Source organism: Danio rerio, chromosome 10 (genome assembly GCF_049306965.1).
Source record: "Danio rerio strain Tuebingen ecotype United States chromosome 10, GRCz12tu, whole genome shotgun sequence".
In the NCBI taxonomy this organism is placed as follows: domain Eukaryota; kingdom Metazoa; phylum Chordata; class Actinopteri; order Cypriniformes; family Danionidae; genus Danio; species Danio rerio.
This window is the reverse complement of record NC_133185.1, coordinates 31,153,457-31,174,880: the sequence shown is the minus strand read 5'-3', so window position 1 is coordinate 31,174,880 and position 21,424 is coordinate 31,153,457. Positions and strand designations below refer to the sequence as shown.

At 33.7% G+C, this 21,424-nt stretch overlaps 2 protein-coding genes and 1 long non-coding RNA gene across 13 annotated transcripts in view; 2 read left to right on the top strand and 1 right to left on the bottom strand.

The window, feature by feature from the left end:
• The window catches only part of arfip2b (ADP-ribosylation factor interacting protein 2b), a 22,741-nt gene extending 14,535 nt beyond the window's left edge, over nt 1-8,206 (top strand). For 8 of the 11 annotated variants that reach the window (XM_009305312.5, XM_009305313.5, XM_005155375.6 and 5 more), the window contains 4 exons: nt 2,067-2,288; nt 3,642-3,799; nt 5,156-5,330; nt 5,414-7,895. In XM_009305312.5, coding sequence (XP_009303587.2) covers nt 2,067-2,288; nt 3,642-3,799; nt 5,156-5,330; nt 5,414-5,569 — 711 coding nt within the window. In that variant the 3' untranslated portion in view covers nt 5,570-7,895. 11 annotated transcript variants of the gene reach the window in all.
• On the bottom strand, nt 6,614-9,235 carry LOC141376383 (uncharacterized). The gene is made up of 2 exons (XR_012386366.1): nt 8,832-9,235; nt 6,614-8,507 (listed from the first exon to the last, which is right to left on the bottom strand). It is a non-coding gene; the product is annotated as an uncharacterized lncRNA (long non-coding RNA).
• fhdc3 (FH2 domain containing 3) lies at nt 9,111-21,424 on the top strand. Its single transcript, NM_001077716.2, is given in 12 exon segments — nt 9,111-9,203; nt 10,768-11,286; nt 13,704-13,765; nt 14,029-14,128; nt 14,566-14,651; nt 15,979-16,079; nt 17,324-17,394; nt 17,484-17,591; nt 17,671-17,741; nt 17,821-17,938; nt 18,055-18,219; nt 20,004-21,424. Coding segments are annotated over 11 exon segments (2,472 nt in total). The 5' UTR covers nt 9,111-9,203; nt 10,768-10,821; the 3' UTR covers nt 21,129-21,424.

The following is a 21,424-nucleotide window of genomic DNA, read 5'->3' as shown; positions in this document are numbered from 1 at the left end:
ATTAGATGTCATGTGCTGTTATTACATAGCTGCCTTGAGTGCTCGATTCTGATTGGCTAGTTTTCACATTCCAAGATGACAACCGCTAAATAACACAGGCTCATCCTGGAAATTTAAATCACCTTGTCTGTCAGTGAGCACGAATTCAAATCCATATACTTGCATCCTCATTTATATATATTTGTCTGTTATGCTGCTGTTATTGACTGCATAGCGCAGTCTTTTGAATGAATAATACTTGGGTTATTACGATTTTCTCAGATTAGTTTCTGTCAACTGTTTTTGACTGTTTGGCACCATTTTGTGACTGAATAATGCGCAAGTTAGTGTACAGTCCATCAGCTGTTTTCGTTTCTGTCAGCTTTGTGTTTAATTAACGACTTAACAAACTATTTTGGCTCAGAACAATGTAAGTAGGATAAAGTACATCCAGAATGGTTGTTTTTTGCAAAATAAAGACCTTCAGTCTTCTACAAAAGCCACTTCATGTATGGCTGCTGATAAACCTATCAGGTTTTATTAAAGACTATAGAATACATAAGACATGTCACTCTGTCGTTTTGAATGGGGGAAAGTGTAACGGTTAATATGGCCATTTATCAATCGCTATGTGGCAAATAAAGCCCGCCTTCAAGTACAGGAGCCAATCATAGATCGTTATATGGCAAATAAGGCCCATCTTTTAGTACAGGAGCCAATCATCGATCGCTATAGACTAGGGATGCACGATATATCGGCGCCCATATCGTTATTGGCCAATAAACGCTATTTTTAAGATTATCGTTGCTGGTCATGTGTTGTTGATGTAAGATGTATTCAGTTTGATCAGAATATTCATATTGATTATAACGAGGGCGAGCTGCAGGTTTTGTATCAAAATCTGACTCTGATGGCAACTCTGCCTCTACAGTTGAGTAAAACTCTCAGCGGTTTATCATAAACTTTACATCAATCATTTTCCCGCGATTGACGGCAAGGACGAGCGCAGAAGCGTCTGATTGACAAGCAGCAGTATTTAGCTGTTGGCTTGTACGGTGGCTCTAAACTGTCAAAACACCTCTGATAAAGGCTTTTTCAGACATGACATATTTGTACATGTGTACATCCCTGTAACATCTTTTATTCATGACCATTTGAGCTGGTTTCAGTCCTTAGCTCTTTCATTTTCATCTTAAATATATTTATCTTGCTTGTTAATTAAATACCATTTTGTTATTTAAACTATTATTTTTATGCAACAATAAACTTGCATTTTAATTTGCTATGAAGAAAAAGAAATAATTTTTTTGCATGCTGATTTATGTGAAATGGTGAATTATAGGTCTATAATCACCTTGCAATTTTGAAGTTATAGCTTTTTTTGCTTTGTGTATAGGCTATTCAGTTCATAAGAGCAGTTCAATTTTTTTGAAGTTTGCTGTATAAACATATAACAATTTAAAATATTTATGATTATCGGCCTATACATATCGGCTATCGGCCTCCAAGTCTGAAGAATTATCGGTTGTCGGTATCAACCAAAAAATCCATACCGGTGCATCCCTACTATAGACTGACAATACTCTGGGACAGGGGCTGAGACCAGATGTTAGTTTCTGCTAATTTTATGTGATTTGAAAGTTTAGAAATGAAACTAAAGACACAGTTATTTAATTTTATTGGTGATTTCTAATATGAAATTCAATCATAGGCTTGGAGTTTTGGAGAATTTGAAATTTCCTTATTTAAGCAGAGCGTCCGAGCACACTGCCCTAAAGCCGTTTCAAAGATGGACCAGGGACTCTGGTCCCCTGGGCTATGCGCTGGTTGGGAAAATTCCAAATTGAAACAAGACAAACCATTACAATTTGCTTAGGATTGGCTATCAAAGACATTGCAACCTGCAAAACCTGGGTTTAAAAAAAAAAAAATGCAGATTCAAAGTTGGCCACCGAGTGAAATGACTTGTTTTAAAGGGACTTTGGCTTTATTCTGTGATAACAACCACCTGAATTTTCTTTATCCTTAGTTTAGCAACACTTATTTTGAAGCCGTTTGTATTTGTGATCTTTCTCTTTCTCTCTCAGTGCACCAAACAAATGATCTCTGAGAGGTTTGGCCGAGGATCACGTACTGTGGATTTGGAGCTGGAGGCTCAGATTGAGGTTTTGCGGGAAACCAAACGGAAGTACGAGAATGTGCTGCGTTTAGCACGAGCGCTAACCAACCACTTTTACAGCATGGTGCAGACGCAACACGCCCTTGGAGACACTTTTGCCGACCTCAGTCAGAAGTCCCCAGAACTTCGGGTGAGCCAGTGTGACCATCTTAAAGTTTATGACATTTGTTGTTACTGCCATGGAAAATTATGGGACTGGTGTAAATACATTTACTTATTTTAAGCTGTTGCTGAATGTATCATTCAAACTGTCAGTATTAAAAATATATTGTGCTAAAAAAAACGGCTAAAATCCCTGCTAAAAGACACGTTTCCCATTTATACAAAAGATTAGTAACTAATACTGTACAAAATACAGATCGTGTTAAAGGAATATGGGAACTAGAACTTAATACTATAATAGTGAATGAGGTCTGGATTGAGTTATGTGAAGGATGTCATAAAGAAACTAATAGTCAATTTTGGAAAGATTTTAATTGGAAAGTAAAAAATAAGGTACTTTAAATTCCTTTTGTAAATTCTACATATGTAAAAGGACCATCTGTTGCTTCGTGTTGGAGGAAATGTCGTAAAATTGGAGACCCACATTTTTTGGGACTGTCCTAAGATTCAAGAATTTTGAAAAAATGTAAAAAAATAAAATAAAAAGATAAGATATTAGATATAGAAATACCCTTTGATCCAGTTGTGTGCTTACTGAGAGCACTGTCCAAAGAAATGTTTAATGAAGAAACAAGATTTGGACTAAGAATATTATTACTGGTTGCAAAAAATAATAATAATTATAACAGTGCACTGGATAGAAGAAGGTTCTCCAAATGTGTCTCAGTGGATTCAGACACTTAAACAGGCCTATCCGATGGAAGAAAATGACTGCATGTCTACAAAGGAAGACTGATCTTTTTCTGAAGAGGTGGAAAAGTATTACAACATATTTAGATATGTACATTTAGAGGTTTCTTAACCTATAATCAATGTAATTTGAGGTAACTACAATGTAACACAATGTAACTTGATGTACAAATGTCTCCCCTGAAAAGTAATTATAATGGCAGTACCTTTTATTCATTTATTTATTTATTGTTGTATTATTTTTATTTTATTTATTTATTTAGTTTATGTATTCCCTCATCTGTAAGGGTTTAAATTGTTGGGCAAGGGGTTGTTCTGGAAAAAAAATATATTGAGAAAACATAAATAATTTTTTTTTTTTTTAATTAACAAAAATAAATATTTTTTTTGTACTTGTAGTTTAGTACTTCAGCTTAAACTTATTTTTGTATTCCTGCCACTTGCCATTGCAGCATTGTTAATTTTATTATTTTCACTCAGTATTATATTTTATTTCAGTTTTAGTTGTTTTTAGCAAAACAATGTAATGCTCTTAGGTCATTGTCACTCTGAGTAAAAAAATAAAAAATAAATATAAATATATATATTGATAATGTATAATATTGAGGTTTGTGCTATTGTTCATGTACAGGATGAGTTTGGATACAATGCAGAAACGCAAAAGTTGTTGTGCAAGAATGGAGAGACTCTGCTTGGTGCCATCAATTTTTTTGTGTCCAGCATCAACACACTTGTGAACAAAACGATGGAAGACACACTGATGACTATCAAGATGTATGAGAATGCCAGGTAAAAGCTGCTCCTGCTCTATCCTCTAGTATTGTAGCTTTCATTTGTTTTGAAATGCTCTATTGTGTTTTATTTATTTATGTATTTTTAACCTCTGATGCTACTGGATGTTATGGTTATTATGTGTTGCAGTTGTTTGGTTTATCATTGAATATTGGCATTGATACCTACCGATTGGAACTCTAACTCAGTCTTTAGATTAAAAATAAAAGGGCGGTAGGATATCCACTTTCACAGTTATCTATTTTGTATGGTTCAAGCTGAGACCTTTGGAAACATTTGATGCTGTTGTGCTGTTACTTGATGTACCTACTTCTGCTTAGCTGTCTACATTTAAGGTATTTCCACACCTGGCTCGTTTGGAAAATTTGTTTTTGGAGCCCTGCTTATTTTCTCTTGTAGATTGATTTGTTTGGGTATATACAAACATGGTAATTGCACTTCAGGCCAATAAAAATCAAAGATCATAAGAACAAGGTAGTTAAACTAAATACTCCTTATAATTGGTAAAGCTGTAAAATTAATGTCATGCATTGTTTCTGCACTTAGTGTTTATGATGAGTGAATTTGTGCTTGTGCTGAATTTAATTCAGTGAGCACAAATAACACAACATACCCCAGCATTTTAGTGGTGACTAATCTAAATGTCTCGCTTGTGTTCGCAAGCTCAGCAGAAATGTTTGTTAAGCTCAGAAAATGCACAAAATAATGCAAAAAAAAAAAAGCAAACAAACTTCTAAACAAACAGATTCATGATTATGAAATATGAATGTTGCATGAAACACAGCAGTGTTTGTTTTGCTAAGGTCTTTGTATGCAAGTTACTTAACCTTAAATTATACATTTAAATGATTAATTGAAAATTTGTTTAAAAATCCAAAATAAAAATAATAATAATCCAGAGGCTTGATTCAAGCTTAAAATGCTGAAGTATATAACAACAGCTAGAACAGAAACTACAATAAGCAGTAAAACAATTGTTCATTCATCCTGAAGGATTATTGATACATTTTGTTAAAAAAAGACTCGGACTGATAATAATTAGCTTTTTGAAACAAACACGTTTTGCATTATTTTTGTAGTCTTATCATGTAAAACTATATCTCATTTTAAAAAGGCTAACTGTAAATGTAATTCATTACATGGCCAGTGCTTGAGCATAAGGCTCTGTCATTGGGGCTTTAGGCCATGGTAAAAGTAAATACATGTTGTTTATACATGTTTTACAGTGTGTATATTCAATTTTGTTTGCTTAACAAACATTTTAGAGCATCAAAAGTTATCATGTGAAAGGTTTTGGTGGCTATATCTCAGGAAGAAAAGGCATTTGTTTTCTAACGTTGCTTTGTTCTGTAGGCTGGAGTTCGACGCGTACAGGGCAGATCTGGAGGAGTTGAACATGGGCCCACGGGACGCTGTTACTATGGCTCGTATCGAGGCTGCTCAGCAGCAGTACCAGATCCACAAGGACAAATATGAACGTCTCCGCAGTGATGTCACCATCAAAATCAAGTTCCTAGAAGAAAATAAGGTGCCAGACCACCTGCATAACTTCCTCTGCAAGTCCTGTTGCTTTTTGTTTTCTGACACGGTGTGTTTGTCTCTCTTCTACAGGTCAAAGTGATGCACAAGCAACTTCTGCTGTTCCATAATGCCATCTCTGCCTACTTTGCTGGAAACCAGCAGCAGCTGGAACAGACCCTCAAGCAGTTCAACATTAAACTCAAACCACCAGGGGCCGACAAACCCTCTTGGCTGGAGGAACAGTGAAAGTGCTCCATTACCCCTGGTTTCCTGTTGTATTTCTTTAGCCCCGCAGAGCAACACAGTAGGACCCTGAGAGACCAGCGATCTGAGATGCTAGAAGAGACAAGGCTCCAACAGAGAGCCCCTTTCACACTAACTCTCTTTACACTTCTCTTCCTTTATTCTTCTTCTCATCCTATTCCTGCTCTGAGACTGTTTTCAAGTGTCTGAATTGTGACCAGTCCTTAAAGCTCCAATCAAATGTCAAGGGTATCCAGTGCAAGCTTCATCCTTATAAATGTCATTAAACCGACTGAAAAAATCCTTCTGATATATCAGTCAGAACAGCAGACAATTGTCAATATTCTCTCTGTCAGTGACCACATTTCAACGAACGGTTTCCTTTTTTTATTCTTTCTGTTTAAACTATTTGATTTCCTTTTATTTTATTTTGCTACTGCACCATCCCCTCATCTGTCTTGTAGCTGATTAGGGATGCATATCATTCCTTTCACAGAGTTCCAGTGGTTCAGACTAAATGTCATTTTATTTTGTTAAAATCCAGAAACAGATTTGTCTGATATCTGTATTGCATCCTTTGTACATTTACTTAGCCACATGAATACCATAGAGTCAATGCTTGTTCAGTTGAGTCTTGTTTATATATATATATATATATATATATATATATATATATATATATATATATATATATAATTACATTTAATATCTTAAAATGAGCCCCATTTTAAGTAATATTAAACTTAAATAAATAATTCTTTGAACTTTTCTGGACAAACTTTCACCCAATGTGGGTGTGTAGTTTCTTGCACATTTTAACAAAATTCCAAATTAAAGGATGAATCTAAAAATCACAGTCTTCAGTCAGTTTCGTTGTTTTGGAATGAAGAAGTCGGATTTTTTTTAAAGCAATTTTTGATTTGTTCTGACAATTAAAGTTTATTGTAGTATTATGTACCGATGCATAATGCTGTAGAAAGTTTGAAGGTTTATTATAATCATTTTGAGTTCACAATCAGAAGTTAATCAAGGAAGTATATGTATGAGTTTAGTTTATTTTTTTTTTAACATGGGCCAATGGTTGTGACCCATATTATCTGCCTCTTTCTCTATGTGCACTAAAATTTATGTACTGACTTGTATTCTGTCAGGATTAGAAAAAACAAACAAAAATAATAATATTCTGCCATTCTGAATTCAAATGCTGTCTTGCCTGTTGGTTCAGATGCATCCTGTTTAATCCCTTGTACCTGCCTAGGAAAAAAATCCAAAATGAAGGTTTTATGTGCCCTAAAACACCATCATAGCATTTTACACGTCATAATATTATTAATGTATCTTTCCATTAACCCAAAACATTATTTTACATAAAAAATGGTACAAATGTATTTTGTAATTGCACATATTACAATTTCATAATAACATTAGTTTAATGCATTTTAATATGGCATAATCAGATAAATCTTGCATATAGCATTTCACCTAAAACAGTTGTTTTTCCCTTAGAAATTGTTTTTTTAACACTATTTGACCTTTCTTTCCCTTTGAAATTGGTGCCCCCCACTCCACTCCAGCAATCTTAAAATACACTTTGTTGCTTCTTCTCTAAACAGACTGATGTTATAAGATCTAAAGTGCAGGCTGTCCTATTACTTTGTCACTATTTTTTTTAAATGTTATGTAAAACTGAAATAATGTGTATGATCTAATGTTCAGCACTTGTGAACATTGCACTAAATCTTTTTAAGCTTGAGATGAAGCAATACTGAAGATGTTTTTAGAGTGTATTTTCATGTATGCCTGTATTGGATGTTCCCTGTGTGTTTTTGCATGGCAGGTCTGATGTCATCCGATGTACATTTCCATGCAGTGAGATTCAATCCTCTTCAGTGTTTCAGTTAAACACTGTGGGTAGTAGTGCGAGAAAATACTGTTTCTAGGAAGAAAGAGAATGATTTCTTGAGAATGTTAAAGGATGCTTGAAATTGTTTGAATGTCACCTGCTGTACATCATGTTTTTTCCATTTAAAAAAAAGGTGTTTCATAACTCCATAACCACAGAAGAGAGACTATAATGGGCTTTGTTTTTGATGTTTTTTTTTTTTTTTTTATAATCTTGACATTTGTTGGGCAGTAGATTTGTAAGTCAGTGTTTCTTTTTTTTGTCAGAGAAAAGAATCTTACACCCTAGAAAGACTGAATTGATCCATGAAGTGATTCTGTACCAAAGCAACAGGATTTTAAATTTAGACCTCCTCAACACTAAACCTGATATACATTTGTCCCAGTACATTTCTGTTTCTTTTAGATAAAACAAATACATCCATTACATTTGTTTGTTGTTGTTATTGTGCATTATAATCATTATTATTATAATTATTTTGATTTATGTTAACCAGTGTTTGACTTTGCTTACTCCAATAGTAGGCCTGGTTTTAGAATGCAAAATGAAAGGGTTATAAATATTACCGTATTTATGTACAATCAATATTTTAGGCTGCTTTCTAATATTGTAGTGTATGAATGACTGTATATATGTAAAGATAAGTCCGATTTTGAAACTGGAATCCCAGGAAGTTAGCCTTTGACCAACAACAAATGAAAAAGAACCCACCAGATAAAATTTGAAAAGTTTGCAAACGTTGTCTTTGTGTCAATTTGTGCTTGTCCTGTTTTGCCTGGTCTGTTTGAAGCTGATTGTCTTCTGTCTTAAATGTTGTACTCTTTCATCAATAGAACTGAAGTCAAGAGTCAGTCAGAATATTGACCACTAGGGGGTAATGTTGAATGTGATGCTACAGAGATCTCTAAAAATAATACATTTATTTCAATAATTAATCTTTAAATGAAATTCATTATTAAAAGGATAGCTCACCCCAAAAATGAAAATTCTGTCATTTTCTCACCCTCCACTTGTTCAAGGCCTGTTTGAATGTTTCTTCTGTTGAACACAAAATAATATTAAATTCAATGGTTAAGAGTTTTTAAAAAAAGTATTCAAAGTTACTTAATTTATTTAACAGGAAATAATGAACTCATAAAGGTCTGGAACTACTCGAGTGTGAAGTAACTTAAATGGTCGTTTTCAAGCTACTTTTGACTATCCCGTTAACCGTCGATAACCAAATGTGTATCTATTACTACAATAAAACATATCTATATTAACCACAAAGACAATAGAGGATCTAATAAACTAATAACGACCTAATAACGTTTTTGAATGTATACATAGCGTTTTATAAATAAAAATGACCCGACGTCTTACCTTTAACGTTAAATGTAAGCAGGGCTTTCTTTGTCAGTTGAGACCGTTACAATTCAAACTGTGGTCGCGAGATCTGATACTAAAATAAATGTACATAGGCTAATGACCCAGCGTGTAGTTTCCATCTTTAACTATTCTTTATGTTTTTTGCTTCCGAAAGTATTTTAAGTAGCAAAGGTGTGAGTTGCTCAGGTAAGGGCAGGATGCGGCTCGTGAGCGCGCGTGAGGGGGTGTGGCTGCTCCCATCCATTAAAGTGCTCGTGCTGGAAGTTGATGGCGTTTGACATGTGGATTATCTGTTGACTTTCTCCGGCATGGACGTCGGTTCATTGAGCGTTCACCAGCAGTCAACCTGATATTATTTGTCCACCGGTACGTATATTGGAAAACAAATTACTTTTGCCACTTTCTGTGGCTTTGACATAGTGTTTAAATATTTAGTTGTCTTTTAATTACTTGTTTGTGTCATGCATTACTGATGACAATGTATTTTCACCATTATTTTGATCCATCTGGGCTCTGAACTGTTGATCCTTGTTAACCTTTTTGTTTTTTAAAAAGTCGAATAATGTAGAGATCTAAATGTATTTGTTTGCTCTGCATGTTCTGTAAATGTGCATCTTGAATTGCTGTAACGTTAGATTAAGTAGTACACAGTGTAATTATGTAAACATAATATATGTATGTCTTAGATATATAAATATTTTAAATTAATGTCAACCAGCTATACTAATTATGTATATATTAATAAAATACCAAACGTGTAGGTGTAGTTACCACTGCTTAATTTATAATGTCTGTTTTGTTGGTTTTAAAAAGAACTAGTGGTCCCTGTTTACCTCTACTTGTAATTTATTGCCTTCTATTTAAATTTAAGTTACGCTTGAAGAAATATCCCAAAAGCACAATAGAAACCAATAAATCCTGAGCCTTAAAAGTTGAGAGCTTGTAAAACAGTTGTAGTAGAAAACATTCAAATTCAAGTAATTTTATATTAATTTTTTTCTAAAGGGGTGTTAAAAGTATAGCTTTAAATGTTGGAAATGTAGCTTCCATTGCAGGTTTAAGCATTATACAGTCAGTAAAATAAAAAAATAAGGAGACCAAAGTATGTGTGATATGCAAAGTAGTCTCTATGCTTGATCGTTTTAATGAAATGGTTTGTTTATCTGCCTGTTGAAGTTCCTAGGCAAATTGGTATTGTAAAGAATTATCTTGGTTGGCTCGCATAGCTACCTTTTTCAAATAAGCAACTTGCTATACCTGTTTGTTTTAACATTGGGTATATTTGTTTGTGAAAAGTTCAGATGCAAAAATTTCTAAAAGCCATTTAAAATGTCCTTCAAAAATGAGCAGTTTTCTCAACCTCCTATTTTTATTTTAATTTATTTCACTTTACAGATTATGTAAAAACCCTATTCATCGACATAAAAGTAAATTTACTAAACCAACCCAAAAGAGCCTGACAAAAATGCTCAATTGTAGAAGAAAAGTTTAGGTGGCATTTAGAGGTTTTTGCATCTGAACTCTTCATGCATAGATGTAAAAAGTTCACACTCAACTGGCGTGGTTACTCTGGCATAGTTTGACAGAAATATACAAAGAACGCAAAATATTAATTTCTGTTTTGACTGAAGATGTTTTATAATAATTTTCAGACGTTAAAAACATCATATGCACAAACTATGCACCTACAACAAGCATTTAACCCAATGTTGCTTTGCGTTGTTTTTTTCGTTCTATTGAAAAATATAAGTCATATACTGTAGCAAACAAATTTTTGTCCCAGCCAAATTAACTAAGAAAACCAAACCACGATTGTGAACACAGTTACAATACACAGTTTGACTTTTCTAGGTATATGTTACTGATGGTAAAAAAATTTGGATGGCTTGGATTCCTTCTTTTTATGCTTGTATATCTGTATTTCTATCAGATCCCTCCAGTGAACTGGAATTAAGTCCACTATATATCCACATTGTGTCCTCCAATGGATGGCGCATCAGTTGTAACCACAGCATCTCTACCTCCTGATCTTCACGATCCCTCCAGGTGCTTTCAAAATGAAACCTCACCATTCAGACGTCCTGTCCAGCTTCCTCCCCTGGGTCCTCCACCTCCCCCTCCCCCTCCACCACCACCACCACCACCACCACTATTTCTACCTCCACCTCCACCATCCCCACCTCCTTCACTCATGGGGGACCCCTTCACCCGGACTGTCCAGCGGCGCTCCAGAATGCGTAACTTCAACTGGGACGCCATCCCTAGGCATAGTGTATTAGGCAAGCGCAATGTCTGGACAGCCCACCGCAACCTTGAGAACTTTGAGCTGGACACTAAGCGTATGGAGGAGCTTTTCAGCCACAATGAGCACCACGGTTTGATCCGCAAGGGTGGGACGGTCCGAAAAAGTGTGTGGGGCCTTTCGCAAATTGCTGCAGAATCTGAAAACGTAAGTGCCATTGCTTTGTTGTAAAGCTAAAGAATTTGCCATGCCATGTATATCTACAGCTGTATTTTCCAGGCCCTTTGGTTGGGACTGTACTGAAAGATTGAAAGGCAGCTCAGATGTCATCTCTTATTTATTAAGTTTGTAAGTGCAGGATAAATTAAACATGGCATCTAGTACTCGCTAGTGGCCTATATCAACTCAATCTATTACTCGGTTGGGTATCTCACCTTTCAAATGTTCAATCTATTGATCTGGAGAGGTGACTTCCAGCTCTGATAAAGCTCAAGTATTGGATATACTGTCTTCTGAGAACGAGTGAAAGGAAAGAGCAACTTTATCACATTTCCATTTAACCCTCTTTTTCCTGAGGCCGTATTAATAGTTCAAAGCACAACAAGGTGTCAACTATAAAAACTGATTAAATTATAATTTTATTCCGGGGGTTTTTTCGTCCTTTTTGGATGCAACAAACAGCCTAATGTTAATCCTTGTGTGTGAGACCATCCAAAGAATTTGACATGAAAATTAGGAATGCTCCGATCAGGATTTTTGCAGCTGATACCAAGTACATTCTAATTCTTCAATCTTTATAATACATAAAGCACATGTAAGTGGAGAGCTCTCCCTACCAAAAAGAACAAATTAAGGATGCTGTATATAATGCCTTAAACGCATCTCTTTTAACCATTTAGGTGTGAACATGTCATGGTCAGAAGCAGCTTTACAGAAAATAATAAACACAGATAAAAAAGCTGGTAAGAAAAATTACAAAATGCAATTTAGAAACACTGCAAATGTCTAGCATTGGCTTTACTGATCTATTAATTTAGCATAAGAAATGTAATGCTTAGACCATCACTGTGCCTCTCGCGATCTGTTCTCTTGCTCATTCACTCTCGTCACCATGATTTACGGGTATTTTAAATTTTGGGGATCATGGAGCTACCATGAATATGGGGAGACTTGTGAAGTCTCTGGGAGAGGTCATAAGGTTGGATGAGACACTAGATGGGTCACTGGATAACAAACACCTGCAATCGGTTCAAGAGATCGGCCAGATTGGCGAGTAGCGATTGAGTAATTAAATGTAATTATCGGTCCGATCTTCGGCCAATCGATCGGAGCATCCCTGTTGAAAATCTTTCTTTTTTTAGGTGAACTATTGGATATTTTAGTGAACAAGTTAATAAATAGGGGAAATAAGTATTTTAAAAATTTAAGCTTTAATTTCAGTTGTAAATCAACATGCTGAAGTAAGTCTCAGCAACTTCTGTAATTTATATTCTTTTTTTTTTCTTTTTTGTATTTTGCATCCATGTTGTGTTCATTTGTTTAAAAAAAAAAAAAACCTTCTTCTTATTTGTTTTGAAAAAAATATATACATCACCCTTTGTACAACCTAAATTGAGAGATTTATATTAGCAAGGGTTTCAGAAATTGTTTTTAATCCTTAATAAACACTTTCTTATTCTTCTTTCAAAAGGACTTTTATACCATACAGAAATGTCTTTTTGGGTTCAGTCTTACTATAATTCATTTTTTAGTATATGCAGCATCAGGTTCTCTGGAATTCTAAAAACAATAGAGAATGGGAATTTACATGACGGCGAGTTGCGTTCCGCCATGTATTCGGACATGCTCAGGAGTGCACAATGTAAACCAATGCAAATCACCACAGAGTCTCAGAATACTTGTTAAAAATACATTGCAAAGACAGAATATAATTAACTAACATGTAGATCTCTTTATAAATGTCCTTTTTTGTCTGAGATGCTGAAAATAGTCATTCCATACAATGTCCAGTCGAACTAGAAAGCCGAGCACTGATGCAGAGGAAGAAGGTCAAATAAATAAACCAGCTTATCTGTGAATGACAGGGTGTCAATGAGCTGCTGCAAGAAAACATTTCCATGTATAATTTTCTCCATTGTTTGCAGTGTGAGCGCATCCATTTATTGCCATTTATTGTAAATATAATACAGTACACCTATAGAGATCAGGTTCCTATGTTTCAAATTCCCAGAATGCATTGCACTGTAGTGATACACTCCCAATCTCTATATTTTTTTGTCACATTTAATTCTTTTTTTTTGTTCAATTTTCCTTGTAACATTGAGAAGTAATCATCAGTAACCAATGCACTCTCCATAATTTCAGTCCAAGAAGACACCTTATCTTTTATATTTTACAGTTATCACATAGAAAAATGTGATCTGATGATGTTTGTGCTAGTATGGACTGTTGTTACATGTCTATTTAAAGGAGCATGTGATAAAGTTAAGCTATGAAATGGTGAACTATTATGGAAAATGTAGACATTTGTTTGACATTGTTAAGTTGCTCTTAACGAATATAAAGGACTTGCCCTTTTCCTAGCTTAGAAGTTGATATATGTTTGTTTTGTTTTTGTTTTGTAGGTATCAATTCTCAACTCTAAAAAAAGTATGAATATTGGTATTCTACTCAAACAATTTAAAAGGTAATGTATGAAATGTTCATGATTTTCTTCATTTCTAATAAAATATTTCTAAAAACATTGCAAACTTTTATTCCTGAACAGATCCTGTGCTATAGTTTTTAAGACACTTTCACAGTTGTGTTCATTTATGTAGTGCTGTCAGTAAAATATATGGAATTAGAGTTGGTTTAAGTAGTTTATTGTTCTGTTTCAAAAACTCCCAGCAATAGCACTCAAATTTGCCATTGAAAAGCATGTCATCTGTGTTTTGATGCACTTTACAGGACACCGAAGGACATTGTGGAGGCTGTTAGGAACGGAAACATGTGCTTTGCTTCTGGTAAACTGAGAGAGCTTAATAAGCTGTTGCCTGATGATGTGGAGGTAAACAAGCCTTTTATTTGTTTTATTTTGGCTAGAATAAAAGCAGTTTTTAATTTTTTAAAAACCATTTAAAGGTCAAAATTATTAGCCACTTTAAACAATTTTTTTCCCCGGTAGTCTACAGAACAAGCTATCGTTATACAATAACTTCCCTAATTATACTAACCTGCCTAGGTAAACTAATTAGCCTAGTTAAGCCTTTAAATGTCACTTTAAGCTGTATAGAAGTGTCTTGAAAAATATCTAGTCAAATATTATTTATTATTTACTGTCCTCATGGCAAAGATCAAATAAATCAGTTATTAGAAATTATTTGTTAAAACAATTATGTTTAAAAATGTGTTGAAAAAATGTTCTCTCCGTTAAAGAGAAAATGGGGGAAAAATAAACAGGGGGGCTAATAATTCTGACTTCAACTGTATATCTACACACTCTAGACAAAGAAGCTGATGTCATTCAATGGGGATTTGTCAGCACTAAATGACGCTGACCGTTTCATGGTGATGCTGGTTCAAGTGCCAGGGTGAGTTTTTTTCACATGGTTCAAAATATAGTTGTGCATATATATATATATATATATATATATATATATATATATATATATATATATATATATATATATATATATATATATATATATATATATATATATATATATATATATATATGTATATATGTATATATGTATATATATATATATATATATATATATATATATATATATGTATATATGTATATATGTATATATGTATATATGTATATATATATATATATATATATATATATATATATATATATATATATATATATATATATGTGTATATATATGTATATATATATATATATATATATATATATATGTATATATATGTATGTATATATATGTGTGTGTATATATATATATATATATATATATATATATATATATGTATATATATATATATATATATGTATATATATATATATATATATATATGTATATATATATGTATATATATATATATATATATGTATATATATATATATATATATATATATATATGTATATATATATATATGTATATATATATATATATATATATATATATATGTATATATATATATATGTATATATATATATATATATATATATATATATATATATATATATATATATATATGTATATATATATATGTATATATATGTATATATATGTATATATATATATGTATATATAAGTGTATATATATATATATATATATATATATATATATATATATATATATATATATATATATATATGTATATATATATATGTATATATATGTATATATATATATGTATATATAAGTGTATGTATATATATATATATATATATATATATATATATATATATATATATATATATAGATATATAGATGCCACATTTAGTTTAATTTCCTAAAATTACCACAACACTGCTCAAACTTTTATTGTTAAAACTGCCAAGATTTACAGTAAATTCCCAAAGAACTTGAAGTTTTATTAACCTATGGTCATATTTTAATGTGTTGTGTGAGACCTTCATCTCTCTGTATTGTTTTAGTAAAATCATCTGCTGATTTCACAGTCAACTTGCACTTGAATGTTTTTGGATTAAGTTTGATCATTCCGGTGTGATGTGTATAGTAGCACATGGAAACAGCAGCCAATGTGCCATATACAGTATATATTTTCTACAGACTGTATAATTCTATGATTCAAAATAGTTAAAAATTGATGCTGTTCTTGGGAAATATGTAGTGTTACATGTTGTTCCAGTGTGTTAAAACTGGAAATGGTTTTGGTTTAAAAATGGCTATTAATTCTTTAACTGTTGTTTGTTTTTTAGGTATAAAGTAAGATTAAAGAGCTTACTTCTCAGAGAAGAGTTTTTCCCCTTTATAGAGGAGATCAAGCACTCCATTGCTGTCATGACAACCGCTGCTAATGGTACCTTTTTTACTTGTATTGAACAATAAAAAGTATATAAGATTATAAAACGTATTAACAATACACACACACACACACACACACACACACACACACACACACACAGGAATGCAAAATTCCAAATGACCACCACCTGTAAACATTCTTCAGTTTTCACAAAAAAAATTTATTGTAAATTTTAGTGATAATGTAAATTTTTAAACTGTACAAATTTGTCAATTTTCTATTTAAATCAGGAATTAAAAAATAAAATGACATCTGAAACATTCTTCATTTTGCAAGGCAGTTTGTAATCATTGTAAAATATCTATTAGATTCACAACACATTATTTATTCTGTTTTGAACAGTTATTTTGAACAGAAGAAATTAAGTAAACTTAGTTAAGTGTATTAAACATAAAACAACGGAATTTCTCTACAAAAAATATATAAAAATAGTTTCATCTTATTTCAAAGGTCACCTATTCTACCTCTTTTACAAGATGTAATATAAGATTTTGGTAATGAGTCACACACAAAACCAGTACACGCGCACACACACATATGCACGTTTACTGACACCATGTGGCCATGGTTATTATAGCGGGGTTTTACTGTCTTTATTAAAAACATCCTCTGTTTTAAAAATGTTTTAACATTAATTATTGAGGTGCAGCTGATCACAGAGAGTTGTAACATATATTTTAATCCCAGTTTATTTGCAAAAAATGTTCTGTGGACATGTGTATACATGTTATTACGGAGACACCAATTACGGACTTGGCACCTGTCAATCAATTCGGTGGAGAGGAAAAAGCGTACTTTAACATCACGTTGCGGAGGGCCTCAAAATCACTGGGATTTGGAACCTATTTTGACATCAGTAAATAAAAAAAAAGAGACTTTTTGTGTTCATATCACTCCAATACAATACAATATATCTACAAACATTTCTGCCCAAGCAGCTTGCAAAAGTTGATTTTCATCTTAGGTGCCTTTTAATGAAAGTACAACTCAACAAAATGTTTATATTTGTGAACATGCTGATTTAGTGTTCATGAAACATTTTTTTTATATTCTATATATTTATATTGATTCTATTCTTTATATGTATATCTTTATTTGTATTATTTCTATGAACACAAAGTTTAATTTGTCTTCCTTTTATATTTACTTTGATTAATGTCTTTACTGTGACTCAAATTTTTTTTTCATAAATTTGCTAAATAAGTGTTTAAAAAAAATCTAAATCTTACTAATACCAGAGTTGCTGGCATGTGATGACCTACATTCAATCATTAGACTGGTGCTGAAGGCTGGAAACTACATGAATGCGGTGAGTGTCACATGGTCTGTTATTAAATAAATACACTTTTCCCGAGTGTTTAATACAGCTGGAACAGAAAAACAACTCTCTCATTTTAGGGTGGATATGCAGGTAGCGCTATCGGTTTCAGGATGGCATCATTGCTCAAACTGGTGGACACTAAAGCAAATAAACCTGGCATGAACCTTATGCACTACGTTACCATGGTAAATTACGTGAATGCTCTTTTTGGACTTTATTAATTACCAGATGTTGATTAAATTCTTTTTGGTTATTTGTTTTCAGCAAGCCCAACAAATCGATGAAGCTTTGTTGCACTTTACTGATCAGCTTCAACACATCGGAATTGCTGCCAGGTTATTACATATTTTTTGTAATATGTAGAAGTTTTTTTTTTCTGGAGTAAAAATGACTTTGTTCATTTTTTCTATTCAGGATTCAAAAGCAGGAAGTGGAAATGGACTTTCAAAGGGAGTTGGAGAAAATTAAAGAAGCAAAGATGGACGCTAGCAAACAGCCGGATCTACTACATCAGATGGAAGCATTTCTACGTGTAAGATATATTTTGGGTTTGCAGTGTAAAATCAGGTGTTTGATTTGCTTTGTGGAAAAAAAATAAATATTATTCCAAGTATACGGATAATTCCTGCTACGTCTGCTGTTGTACAGATGGCAGACATTCGGCTTATGGATGTGGAGGCTTCTTTTCAGGAACTGGAAGCCATCAGCACCTCAGTGGCTGAGTATTTCTGTGAAGATGCGGCCACATTCAAGCTGGAGGAGTGTTGCTCTATCTTTCATTCCTTCTGTGAGAGGTTTGAGAGAGCTGCACAGGTAAAATATCATGTTTTCCTAAGAGAGCATGTTTCGTTGCACAGTTCAACTACTTGGATTACATACCTGCTGTTCACCCAAATGTATTTTTGATTGAAATTAATCAAAATGTATCACACAACGCTTTATTATATTATTTTTGCACCCAAATTGTTTTGTTTTCTTAGCCCTTAGACATTAAGTATTGTCTTTGTAAAAATTAAAACAATTATTTGTGGGCAAAAATGTTCAGTGTGATGAGTGTGATATAATTTGTGATGCCTATTTAATGGAGTAACCCATATTTCAGTTTTTTTTTTTTTTCCGTTTGACAATTTTAAATAACTTTAAGCCTAACAGCCACTATTTGTAACTGCATCGAACATTTATTTTTAAATTACATTTAATTCATAGATTTTATTATTTTTTTTGTAATTTGTTGTGCTGTTTCATAAGATAAAGCAACAGTTGAGCCCTACATGGATAAGAGATTATGCAAAGTACAACATGTAACTGTAGCCTAAAATGTTACAAAGATTTAATAATTGTTAAATGTTAATTGATTTTTAATTGTTACAAACTAATTTAGAATAGTTTTGTTCCTGCATAAATAACCAGATATGTAGGAGTAAACAAAGTTGTGTAATTTTATGCATCAGCTGCTTGTGTACATACACTTACAAATCAAATGGAGTGTGCTTTCAAAGGCTGTGTATATGACTGCGCTTAAGTGTTAAGGTCATTGCACAATGAACATTTTCAAATGCTTTTTTTTTTAAAGACAATCTGTCTTTATATCACGCACTTTGCTTTTTGCAAAACGCTCAACGCTCCGAGTGACAGCATTTTTTAGATTTATGGATTCTGGCTCTGAATTGTCAAAATGCGCTTTCTACATACTGTAGATGCAAAAATGGAAAAAATTTAGCTGATAAGAATTAACTTTTTTTGATCAATGAAAGTTTTGGAGGCTGTGTGCAAATGTTAAAGGCTGTTTCTCAATATGCATTCTTCAGCGATCTTGTGTCCTTGTGTTCAGTTCCAATACTCAAGACCACAAGAACGGAGGACGCGTAAAACTTCCCAGATGTGTTCTTGATATTTTGGAAACATAGATTCAGACTTGAGCACCAAACTCGCTCTAGAAGTCCCAGAAGTCATTGCGACTGGAGGTGGGAAGCGTAGCATTTTATATAGGTTTATTAATAAAGTTCAGAGATATAACTTATTTTTCCCAAAATGAGACTTTGAATATAAGTATTACTATAAAAATCTTAATAAAGGAATAAACACATTAAGGGTGTGTATTTGCTGAAATTCGTATCAAAATCAGTTTTATTTGTATTGTGCAACGTATATTTGTAAAGTCTTTATGCATAGTATATTTTTTGAAAAGGGGAAAAACAATAAATCGTTGTATGAATGCTGTAATGTTTAAATAATTTTCCATTAAAAATGTTTGAAGGTCATGTGACCATCAGAAAGGACGCAGCATCTTATTTCTCACAGGACCCGTTCTCTGTTCTTGCGTTTAACCGAGTTTGTTCTACCGAGGTGACCTGGCAAGAAAGGTCTTCACAAGAACGCAAGTCCATTCTCTGCGTTCTTGGAATTGAGAAACAGCCAATGACACAACCTAAGGTCGTATATAGTTTATAATTTGTGAAAATGTTTGAATATTATATAATTTAAATATAAAAAATATTAAGTGTTCTTTGTTCTTTATTGGGCTCCATGAATGAAAGAAAAAAAAGGTAACATATATTGTTTAAGCAATCCCCCATACCATCTTCTATGTCCTGCAGGAAAACCGTGATCGAGAGGCAGCTGAAACTCGCAAGCGGCAACAAAGAGAGAGAGAAATACTGACCAAAACTGCCAAGCGTCGATCCACTGGCTCATGCTCCACTCAGGATGGGAACAATGACAACTCCACTCTAGAATCTGTCCTGACCAGCTTTCTCAAGCAACGTCCTTCCCGCAGGAGGCCTGGTGGACCCACATCAGTCGCAAACAGCCTCGTCAAGAACATTCGTCCTCAGGTTGAGAAGCGTGAGGACAATGAGAACCTGGACAGCCCTATCGATAGCAATGAGGAGAAATTTGAGATTCCAAGAGTGGAGGAACCAGAGAACATCTGCCAGGAGGAGCTTCCACCTTGTGTCATTAATGATGTTCAACGGGCACGTGCCGCATCCAAAAGAGGACAGTGCATTGATGACGAACCGATTCCTGAAAGCAGTGATCGCAAACAAGATGAAGGAAGCAACACCTCGATCAAACAAAAACTTGAAGATGGAGTAGTGGATAAAAAAGTAGAGGAGGTTGAAGATTTGAATAAAGAGGAAGACAAAGAGAAAATTGAGGAAGCAGATAAAATGCCCGATCTCTCTGGCAAAGTCTTCCGCATTCAGGATTGCGGCTTAAATGAATTGTCTACACCTGATCGTTCCAGAATTGTCTGCACCTCCACACCTCGACAGAGGGATATCAAAGAGGTGGATCTGGCCTTGCAGACTGGACTAGGAGGTCTTGGCTCCCCATGGACCATCCTCAGCCCTCGTGTCTCTCCCCGGGACACTCCGCACCGCAGACACTCCTTCTCCATCTCTAGGGTGGACATTCTTGATGATGGAGTTTGGGCGTTACCTGACACACCTGTACGGGACAAGCCTTCGTTCTCCCATAAATCTGCTGCTTCATCCTCATTACCAGACTGTCCTTCAAAGCGAACTCCTGCACAAGGGATGTTTCCGAGGTCTGCTTCTCTCACTGATGAAAAAGAGAGAGCACCGAACTTTAAACTGGGACAAATCTTTCAGAGACGCATTGGAACGGAAGTTCCTCCAGATAAGAGACAGGAAGGCTCAGGACTTGTGTCTTTCTTTCGACGCTTTGGGGAGAGAAACCGGGCAGGGACTGTTGGTTAGGTTTAAACTTTTTAAAGATTTTACGCTGCCGTGAAGGATATTAGGAATGTGGGCAAATGGGAACTTGTCTTACAATACTCTAGATGCCTTTTGTGTTCTTATGCAAAAATACATGCTAAAGTTGACATGGCAATGTTTTATTGGTTTTTAGTTCAGCATTGTTATTTCTAACAGGCTGATTTTATTGGTTCGCAACATTGAATTTTAGCAACTAAAATGCATTTTATTTTTGTCATTGTCTTGATGTCTGTCTTTTATTTTTATGTAATAAAGTGTGGATACCACCTTTGAACTTA